We start from the raw sequence: 10999 nt of genomic DNA, 5'->3' as shown, positions 1-10999 counted from the left end.
GTAAACATTGCACATGTTAAGTTTAAATGCAAGATCAATATTTTCTTATAAATATCAAGACAAAACTTTTTAGTATGTTAATCAACATCTACACTAAAGTGGGCATTTATTTTCCGACAAACAACATTAGCCAGAAATTTCTGACAGGTGAGTTTCACTTAAAAACCTTTATTATGCTGAAAGAAATAGTCTCTAGAAAGTTCAATTGATTTGACCAATTCATCTTTTAAAATTTTTTTATATATATAGTTGCTGTAGATTATAAATTGGCAATTTAACTTTTTATAGTTTTTTTTTAACTGTTTAGGATCAATATCTTTTTTTCAGATTATTTTAGCACAGAAGATAATTGCTTCTCTTTATTGATTGTGTTGCTTGATGGCTTGATAGGTGAACATTTGTATTTGACTAATTCTTTTAAGGAGTATTTCCTTCAACAATGCAGCTGTCCTTAATATTAATGCCAATTTGAATGTTCTTTACTAGGGTTCACTTTAGAGGTTGTTTCAGTGGAATACATTTTCAGTTCTATTTTGGTTATATTATTAGGTTATGCCTTCCTTTCTTTCATAGTGAAGAAAGCTATTACCCAATCTATACAGAGAAAAAGAAGAAGCTATTAATCTATACAGAAAAGAAAATATTTGGAAGAATTCTATTAAAAATGTTTTTTTATGTATGTGCGTAGTATAGAAAAAGACATCAATATCTAGCAACAACTACTGTCAAATCAATCTATTTAATATATGTCCCTTGAGGTCTACTGTTTCTCTATTTTGGTGTGTATTTCATAGTAGTGTGGGGAAAATGCAGAATTTTAGATTGACATGATTCCATATTATCCAGTTTGTTAAAGAGATGCATATACTAACATTATTACAAAAGGGTGCAATTGAAAATTAATCCAAGGGAAGACCTCACTAGATAATGTCCCACTTGGGCATAATACCTAGATTTGTCAGATAAAATTAGACTAAATCACAAGTAAGACTGTAGAAACTTGTAAAAAGGTGTTTTGAAACCGATACCTGTTTCCTTTCAAAAACTGTTCCTGGCTACGTGCACATGTATTTTCATGGATAGTTGCTTGGTTGACAATTCTAATGGAAACATTAGAATGCACGCATGCACAGAAAATCTAAGATTACCTTTAAATCTTATGAACATTCCAGACGAGCTGGATGCTTTAATGCTTCAAGGAAAACAGTGCTTTGTTTAGCTAATGTACTTTGTGAAGCACCTCATTCACTTGTTTTGCACAACCATAATAATCGGATAAATCTTGTGTCTTGAATTTTTGCCATAAACTCTGTTTTAGACTATGAGAACTTTTGAATTATATTTGCTGTAATTGTGTTAAATCATTTGCTGAAATGAATGAAATACACAGTATTTTAATGTATGTCTCATATTACTTTCTTTTCATGAACACCTGAAGTCCAGTCTTTTTTTTTTTTTTTGCAGCACTTTTTTGTTCTGCACATTTTACATTATTTACAGAAAAAGAATATAAATTATTTTTATCCTGCTATTTTTAGGGAACTCATAACTGATATATCTGACTCCTTTCCAATCTCCTTTTTCTAAAATAGATTCAGTTGAGAATGAATTATCCAAAACAACTCAGTGAAATCAACAAACTAAAACTTTTATTAAAAAAAGTTAAATTTGTGAATCTGTCAACTAAAAGAGTCGGGAATATCATAACTAGATTTTTTAGGGATGTCAAAATAGCATCGTTTGACTAAAACAAAACTGGTATCAGGACATTTCTTGAAGACATGAAAACGCTTTGATTAGAATGTAATGTGTAGATATTTTCATTGACATAATTTGACAGACAGCCTGCTACAGTTTTTAAGATGTTCTTCATTTTTCTTTGTTCATCAGTATTGCTGTTTGTCTGTTTTCCTTCAAAAGGAGGAGTTAAACAGCCTAGAAGGAGAGAGTTATCCTCTCCCCTTCTACATGGTACCATGCCTCATGGAGAAATAATTGTAGGGGAAATAACTCTTCGTTCAGAACATAGATGTTTTTATTTGTCGGTTTGGGAAAATATTGGACTAGCAGAATCTGCTAGAACAAACTAAAAACAAAAAAGTCACAACAGATCTCACTAGTCCTAAAGCTCAGGGACTCTGCATTAACTGTCTTTTTCTTAGAAAGGAAAGAATTGTTGAAAACTAATTCTCCATTTCTATCGACATGCTTGAAGAATATAGGGTAACATTTCTTCACCCAGGTTATTTTTCTCCTGTTCAGTGTACAGGATTTTATTCTGTATTTCCTTTCAAGGAATCTAGGGCTTCCCACAATAAACATCTTCACAACAACCCTATGAGGAAGGCTAGACAGAGAGACTGCTGGACAAAAAGCATTCCAAGTAATCTAATAAACTTCATTTTTAAATTATGTTTTTGAGTAAGCATAATGAAATTGTAGGGATAACTGAAAACCCAATTTAATTCCTCTTCACCTCATTTTTAAAAAAATTATGAACCATTCCAATGATTGAATGGACATTTGAAGCTAGGTTTCCCTGATTCTAGTCCATCTTTAATGTTTTCCCTTCACACTGAATTTGCTTAAGAGAGAAAGCTGATGCTTTTTGGTATTGCCATAATGCAAAAAACTGGATCCCAGCTATGGATATTCAGAAATTTATAGGTTACATTTGTCTCCCATTTTTTAAAAAATCCTATGTCGTGTAAAATTGTGAATCTTCTGTGCATTTTTGTGTTGTGTCAATATCAGAAACAATTCTATAATACTAATAAGCTGATGTGATTTACAACTGTTGCTTCCAAGTAAAATTGAAATATCGTACCTATAAGGAAGTGTAACACAAATGTTCGTTTCTGTCATTTTTCTGCAGTAGAGTGACTGAAACAACTTGGTTTGTGGAGATGTAATCGGATTCATTCAGGTAGATCCTATACAGCAGGGTTTCTCAACCTTGGTAGCTTGAAGATGGGTGGACTTCAACTCCCAGAATCCCCCTGGCTGGGGGATTCTGGGAGTTGAAGTCCACCCATCTTTAAGTTACCAAGGTTGAGAAACACTGCTATTCAGTATAAATAATATGAATATTCATAAGAATCGGACTTTTATTCAAGTGGGATTCTTTACGAATATCAGGTATGATACGCCCTTAACTACTCTCGGGGAAGATAATCGCGCGCTCCTTCTGTTCACATTTCTGATTTGGCCCCGCCAGGTCTTCATTCACAACCTTTTACAACTACTTCAAGGTATTTTTATCCGTCCTTCGGTTGCCCCACGGAACGTTTTTCCCCCAGTTTCCGTTTCGGTAGGAAAGCGTTTACACGAACACCTTCCCCTTTCGTTTTCTCGCTACTTAGCCAAGCTGCGAAAGCTCTGAGAGATGCCGAATATGAAATTAGCAATCCGCTATTGGCGCGTGAGTACCCTTCGCACTTTCAGTTTGTCCACCGAAAAATAATTTTGTGAACAGAAATGCGATTTACTATTGTACTTTCATGGGTTATAAGCAGACGTAGGAAAAGCTACTCCCCCGATGAGTTCGCATATACCTCTCCGCGTCCTCTATGGACGCAGCAAGTGTAATTTGTAACCATGGTTTACGATTGAGTGACAATATAAATCAAGCCAATTGCGGCCCATCAGGCAATAATCGTTTAACTTTAACACTATTTCGGTTATAAGTGCCGTTTCCCTTTTACGGACGGCTGAGATTGAAGCATTGCTCAAGTTTTATCTAATCATTTCCAACCGATGGCTTTCCAGCAGTGCTACCACTTCATCCACAGGGTCTATGCTCATGTGTCCAGAGGAGGAAAGCGGAAAGGTCGATCGTGGTAAAGGGGCGAGGTTGAAGAGGGATTCCTTGTGTCAGATTCTGTTAAGATCACAATCTGGTTTTCATTCATTCATTCATTCATTTAACGTACATGGCGATTTCAAGGACATTAAATTCCTTGTTTTAATGTAGTAATTCATACATTACTACATGTATGGGTATGTGTATAGTGTTTAGAATAAAGTGACAAATGTAATTTATATAATTGTTTATGAAGATCAATTTTTGGTACACCTTGCATATCCATACACGTAAATGTATTTCAAAGTTAAAAGCAAAATGGGATTATTTCGTATGTAAACGTACACCGAATTGTAGATTTAATCTGAAATTAGTTTCCTTTTTTGATAGCATATACTGTATTAGATGAGTTGAGCTTTTATATTTACATAAGTTCTTTGGCCATGGTTAGGTTGTGTGCATACAGTATGCTAGACTTGGCTAAAATGGAGCCACTGTGTTTTAGTATGCTGTAGAATAACCAAGTTTTTTTAATGTGTAGATCAGATTATCACTCAAGTCTTAATTTATTTGGATGCAATATGTCATTTGAATATAGCAATCTTAATTTTTTAACCTGAGTGTGGGGCCACATTTGTGTCAATCACTAATTTTACTGTAGCTAGTTCAAATTTAAAGTCTAATAATTTACATTTCAATTTTGAAAGTGTGCAGTGAGATAGAACAGTCTGATGTGCTTTTAAATTAATGTTTCATGAGTATTAATATGGAACATTTTATCTTTCAAACAGACTAGGGCACCAACATATTCTGAAAAACTGGAGAAATATTTGGAAAAGATTGCTTCTCAATATTATTTTACATAATAATATTTTTCTTTAAACACACTTTTGAAATACCCCCCAAATGGAGTATTAGTGTTTGATAGTTTATGCAGAACAGTTTACTTTTTGTTTTGGTGTTGCCCAAAACCAAGAGATTTATCTCCTACCTATTATTTGTGAACATACTTGCCACTTATTTTCTAAAAATACAATATTTAATGTGGCCTGTGTGATAAAAGTGGTTATATTCAGTGTAAGCTTTAACACTTTTTGAACAGTTAAATGTTTCTGTAGAGTAGTGACAAATTTATCTTAATTGTGTGAAATACTGTAATTAAATACCTTAAATAAGGTAAATTGGGAGGCAATTTATAGCTTTGAAATACTGAAATACTGTAATTAAATAACTTAAATAAGGTAAATTGGGAGGCAAGTTATAGCTTTAATATTTTATAAATTATGGTGTGATAGTGGTTTTAGTTTAGTTTTGGCAGGCATCTTTGATCTGCTGGCAACTATACTTGTTCTTTCCTTTAAAATACAATTATGTTTGCTTTTTAAAATCTATTTTTGCAGATTTTTCAGAAATGCAGCTTTCCCCCCCTTGCCTATGACTGTATCCATTTATCTTCTCTCAGTGTATTACCAGCTGCCTTTTGGTGGTCTCATCAACACCTAGATTGCAGATTGATTACTACCAGGTCTTTTGTACAAAGCAAAAAAGGCTTTCCCCCTTATAGGTCAAACTATGAGTGCTCTCTAAAGCCCCAAGAAACTTTAATTAATGCACCAGTAGAAGAAGTAAAAGCAACAGATGTGGACCATTTAAAGACAGAAGAGGACACAAGTGCTTATGTTGACCTGGGATTCAGTCCTGCTCAGATAACACAGCTATTGAGCTTGCAGCTGGATGTACCTTTTCAGTCAAAATTGACTGCAATTTCAGAATTACTCCTATTGGGTTTAAGCATTACCACAATACTGAAGACCCTAGAAAAGAAGCCTGAACTGCTGAGAATGTCACCAAAACATTTGAAGGAACGTGCAAATCTTCTGAGGAGACTTGACTTAGATGCAGGTAATCCTCTCCCAATCTGTGCAGTTGCTGAATTTATACATTGAATTAGTGGATTATTTAGTTCTAATTTGTTTAGATTCTGTCCACAATATATTTAGTTTTCTGTCCCTTATATTTAGGGAAGTGTTCATGTTCAGTTAATCATATACACAGTCAATTGATATTCTTCAAATTGCTACAAATAACTACATAAATTTCTGGATCAATTTCTTAATCTATACTGAGTTTCTTACATATAGGTGCCAATTGCTTGCCAAAAGATATTAGAATATTTTACCCACCATCTTTCATTTCAGAATAACCTTTTTTGCTGCCAGAATAAATATTTGGGGGTTTGGTGGGCGTCTTCGAGGACTGAAGGGTCTAGAGTAGTGCTGTCACTCAACAAAATGGGATTATTTTGTTATATATACACACATACATACTTCTCGGGGGAGATCCTAGAGTTGGGCTGAACAAGTGCTTTAAGCTTCTGTTATAATTAAACACCTGTTTTGCTATTTTTACATACACACACATACATGCACAAACACACAAAAAAACATTTATACTCTGTATATCAATAAGGAATTGCAAGCAATGACCAACATGGAAATATTTCACATTGAAATAGCTGTGGTGGCACACAATGGTTAGAATGCAGTATTGCAGGCTAATTCTGCCAACTGCCAGCAGCTCGATCCTGACCTGCCAAAGGTTGACTCAGCTTTCCATCCTTCTGAGGTTGGTAAAATGAGGACCCAGATTGTTGGGGGCAATATGCTGACTCTGTAGACTATTAGAGAGGGCTGTAAAGCACTACGAAGTGGTATATAAGTCTAAGTGCTATTGCTGTTGCTATTTTTGCACTGAAGAGCAGTGCAAAATTAAGTACAAAACTGGGATAATGTAGTAATGTAGACTCAGAAGTACTCCAAATGCATTCTTTAGAGAGAACAATGATTAGACATTATGCGAAACACTTAGGAAAAATTGTATCTTTAAAATATACTAGTTTGCTCTTAATATTGCTACGGATACATGGGTCTGTCTATAGGGAAAGAATAGAGGATTTTAGTCAGCACTATCTTATCTCTTTCCTCTTATTTTAACAGGAAGTATTAACCAGGTGGCAGTACATTTTCCAAGTATCTTTACAGTGCCACACAAGAGAATCAAATCCCTAGAGAATCTCCTTAAAGAAAAATGTCTCTTCACAATGGCACAAGTGTCAAAAATTCTACGAACAACTCCACAGCTCCTTTTAGAAGAGTTAAATGATGTAGAATACAAATTCCAGGTATTTTCAGAATAACTTTGCTGATGTCAGATTGCATGAAGTGGTATACTTTTTCATTGCTGAACTTGAGCAATTCAATAAATAAAAATATGCTTCAAGAGATTTCATATATCTTCTAGTTTCAGAATGTGACTTTAACAGTTGCATTTATCATTTCTTCAAATATTGCCTGTAACAATATGTTAGAAAATTTTGTTCCTATGCACTTTTTTTGCTTATTAAAATCTATTATATGGATCTTGAGAAATGTCTATTGACTCTACCTTATGATATTTTTTGCTTCTGGAGTTATAATGATGACGACTTTGGCCTCATTCTTACCCCTGGAAAGCTTGCATCCTGATATTTTGATTTCACTTATCTTTAACTGTATTTTCCTTCTGTCGTTTTTTTAAAAATGTAACCTTCCATTGTAATCCCTTTTTTGTTTTAACGATTGCTGAAAATAATATATGAGTCATAAAGTCCAGATCACAGGAAATAATTGTCCTACTCTATTCTGCCTTGGTCAGACTTTATACTTGTGAAACCAGTTGCTCATGAAGCAGCACAATTCTTCCTATTGGAGAACTTCAAATAGAGACTTGATTCTTCTTCCTAAAATGCTTTAGCACATCCTCTACTGAGAAAGTGCTTGTAACCTGTTAGTTCTCAGGCTGGTTCCAGGTCTATGATTTACTAATTCTGGGAAGTTTTACAATAACCCTATTTCTCCTGGATGGCTTACTATGTCTACATTTTTATTTCCATGGCCAAATTTTAAAATTAAAATTGCTAAATCCCTTTTCATCTTTAGAACGTAAACACTCAAATGCCCTGGGTCTTAGTAAACTAGTTATCTGCTTGATTTTCCTGTAAAATATGAGGCAAAATATAGGAAATACTAAGGAATAATACTAAGGAATAGTAGAAACATGCAGCAAAAGGAATTTAGTAATTTTAAAAGTCGCCCCCCTAATCTTTCACCCCTAATCTACCACAATATGGATTGGTTACTTGGAATTCAAGCCCCATTAGTACCAGCTATCATAAATAATTATAATTATAGCAGTCTCAATTCTTCACATCCCAAATGATTCTCAGATTTAAAATAAAAGTATATTTTATGTGACAATACCCTTAGAGCTAATTTTCTTGTACACATTTCATGCCTGAGTAAAGAATGATATTTCTTGCAGGCTGCAAGTTGTGCCCATGTATATTAAGAACACAACCTTCTTGAAACTAAGACACAATTTAGTGTATTTCTGTGTTGAACTGTGTCCTTGACTTACATTCTTTGTAGTAGAATGCTAGTGTTTATTCTTCCACTTAATAATCTCTGTTTTTTAGTTTGCGTATTTCAGGATGGGAATTAAACATGGAGAGATAGTGCAGTCTGGTTTCTTCCAAGCATCGCTGGCTGAAATAAACAAGCGAATAATTTTTTTGGAGCGCTTGGGACGCTATCAAACTCCTGATAAGAAAGGACAGACCCAAATTATCAATCCCAAACTGAAAAGTATTATCAGAGCTTCTGAACAGGATTTTGTGACTGAAATAGCCTGCTCCTCAATTGAAGAGTATGAGGTCTTTAAGAAGTTGCTGGCCGATGAAGAAGAGCAGAGGAGGCAGCAGGAGGAAGCAATGGAAGAATTCTCAGATTCAGAGAATGATGATGGATCTGGTTCTGAATAATTTTGCAATTAAAAGTTTTGCTATCTGGTAGTAGTAGTAGTATTTCTTGCCTTTTTAAGATGGGAAGGAAGGAGCTGATGGATACTTCTGATAATAGAGAAATTAATATTTGTGAATATTTTTAAATGAGTTATTAAAAAATGAAAGGCAGGTTAGCAAATCAAACTCAAAGTATCAATTCATAAATATGGCTTTAAATCAAGTTTCTAAATCGTAGCCTTATTTGAAAAGAAATGGGTTTTTTTAAATGCAATTTTTATAGCTATCTTCCTTTTATTCTTAAAAAAAAGCAGAATGACTTTGAAATAAATTATATATTTGGTCTAAAACGGGGAAAAAAACACAAGGTAACTTTAATAAAATAAAACCTTTTTAGTTTATTGGTGCATTACATATGCCTTGACCTGACTACAGAGTACTGGATTGATAATGGTCCTCTTCTGCCTTAAGACAGTCTCTAGGGAAAACAGTGTGACAAACAAGGAACAAGCAATAAAGTTCTGTCATACCCTTTTGTCTTCTGCAGATACTATTTTAAAACTTTACTTTGGATTTTGAAAAATGTAATATTTTGGTGCTACCCCTTTGTTCTCTTTAGTCTTGGAATCTTTGATATTCTAGTTAAAAGGTGAGATGGTTCTCATAAGCCAAATATGTAGTGTGATTGCAGTGCTGATGTAGTGGTTCAAAATTCCAAGGATTTCATTTCCTTCTTCATTTCATGTAGTCTTCCTAACACACATTTTCTGCTGACCATGCTCAGTTCTCATTTAGTTATTTTTTTCCCCAGATTCTGTCACATCAGAAATAGAGGGAACAATATACCAATTCAACCTGATAATGTAAACAAATGTGCAAATATTTCTGCTGGTTACACTGACTTTAGCAGAAGACTACTGGGTTTTTAAAAGTTGTACTTCTACATTTTTAATGCAATCTGTGGCCCTTTAGTGTTGTGCCATCTCCCATCAGGGAAAAGAATCAAAAATGGACAGTATCACCTATTATTCACAGCACACATAAATAACTTATGTAGGAATGCGACTAAGCATCTCTTGATGACTTCTACGGTTTTAAATTTTTTATTTATTTATTAATTTCTTATACCACCCACCTCCCCTACAAGATGACTCTGGGCAGCTTAAAAGTTATAAAACAAGTAAAAAATTAGTTAAAATATTAAAAGAATGAAGGAACTTTGGAACCACTTTGTGCTATTTCTGCCAATAGCAAGGATTTTTGTCTTTCCAGTTAGAAAAATATCCCCTTTTCAATATGCTCCTCTATGCTAAATAAACAATATTTACAGCTCTTAAAATTTGCCATGAATTATGTTGCAGGCAATGGGCATGCCTTTTCTGCAATAAACCAAAACCGGCCAGAAAGGTAATTTAAAACTATGACTCTCTAGTTGTATTGCTTTATAAAATACAATGTATGTCTATTAACACAATCTTATTGTTTTAACTAGTCATATGGTTCACAAAGGCTAGGTAATAGTAAGACTTTTTGAAGGCTAGTCATCGTGTTTTGCAAAATAAACACCACTGAAGAAGGATGGAAGCCTTTTTTTCCCATCGGCATCACAATTTTGTCTTTTAAGAATATCAAAGGAAATACTTTACCTATTAAACATTAAGGTTTTCAATAAAATTCTTTATGAATGCACAGAAACCTTCATAAACAGCATTTGGAGGCCGAACAAAATCTTTTGGGTTTTTCTAAAAGACAGGTAGAGTCCTCTATTGCTGCTGCAGGTTTTTTCTTATTCTAACTTCTGAAGTGTTGATAATTTAGCAATAAGGAATTGAGGGCTAAACAAATTGGATAATTTTTCATTTACATTAATTTTGTCAAGGAACAAAAAAAAAAAAAAAACCCGACAAGGGTTTGTATATGTGATTTTAAGTGTTTGAGGATCAATTTCTGAGGCAATAAGATTTGTTTTAGGTTATAAAGAGAACACAGGACTCAGGTTTAAGGCAGTCCATTAAATCAGATTGTATGTCCAAATCTCAAATGCTGTTAAAGTTTGAGTACTGTTCTGCAGGTAGCTTGCAAAAGAACTTTTACTCAATTTATATAATGAAATTAAATCCTATGTTGAAAAGAAGCTGGAAATGAAAGTGAGATATTATAATCTTGCTGAAGAGAAGGGGCTATATAGCTCTTGAACAAAAAAAGTGGAAAGTCCTTTGTTCTAGCTGCCCCCCCTCCCCCCCCGGTTTAAAAAAATCAGTTGACATGATGAAGCTATTATATCCTTGGGATGACGTGGAGCTGAAAACAATCTAGATTGTTCGGTATTGCAGGTATGGATGTAATAATTCTCCATTTCA

General features: G+C 34.0%; 1 protein-coding gene across 1 annotated transcript; it reads left to right on the top strand.

Annotated features, from left to right (window-relative positions):
• Positions 1-3352: 3352 nt before the first annotated feature.
• On the top strand, positions 3353-9030 carry MTERF4 (mitochondrial transcription termination factor 4). Its single transcript, XM_070946559.1, has 4 exons — positions 3353-3421; positions 5203-5704; positions 6799-6983; positions 8316-9030. The coding sequence occupies exons 1-4, from the start codon at positions 3386-3388 to the stop codon at positions 8658-8660; spliced, it is 1068 nt and encodes a 355-aa protein (XP_070802660.1). The 5' UTR covers positions 3353-3385; the 3' UTR covers positions 8661-9030.
• Positions 9031-10999: the final 1969 nt, after the last annotated feature.

Source organism: Pituophis catenifer, unplaced genomic scaffold, assembly GCF_029215685.1.
Source record: "Pituophis catenifer annectens isolate HBS135680 unplaced genomic scaffold, rPitCat1.0.hap2 SCAF_6, whole genome shotgun sequence".
Lineage (NCBI taxonomy): Eukaryota > Metazoa > Chordata > Lepidosauria > Squamata > Colubridae > Pituophis > Pituophis catenifer.
Note: the sequence above shows the minus strand (reverse complement) of the source record. Positions and strands in the feature narration are given on the sequence as shown.

Bases quoted from the DNA above. Each gene is read 5' to 3' on its own strand.
- MTERF4 (XM_070946559.1), top strand. From the start codon at position 3,386: ATGCCGAATATGAAATTAGCAATCCGCTATTGGCGC. The intron at 3,422-5,202 runs GTGAGTACCCTT...CTATTTTTGCAG, and splicing joins TAGCAATCCGCTATTGGCGC to ATTTTTCAGAAATGCAGCTT. The intron at 6,984-8,315 runs GTATTTTCAGAA...TCTGTTTTTTAG, and splicing joins ATGTAGAATACAAATTCCAG to TTTGCGTATTTCAGGATGGG.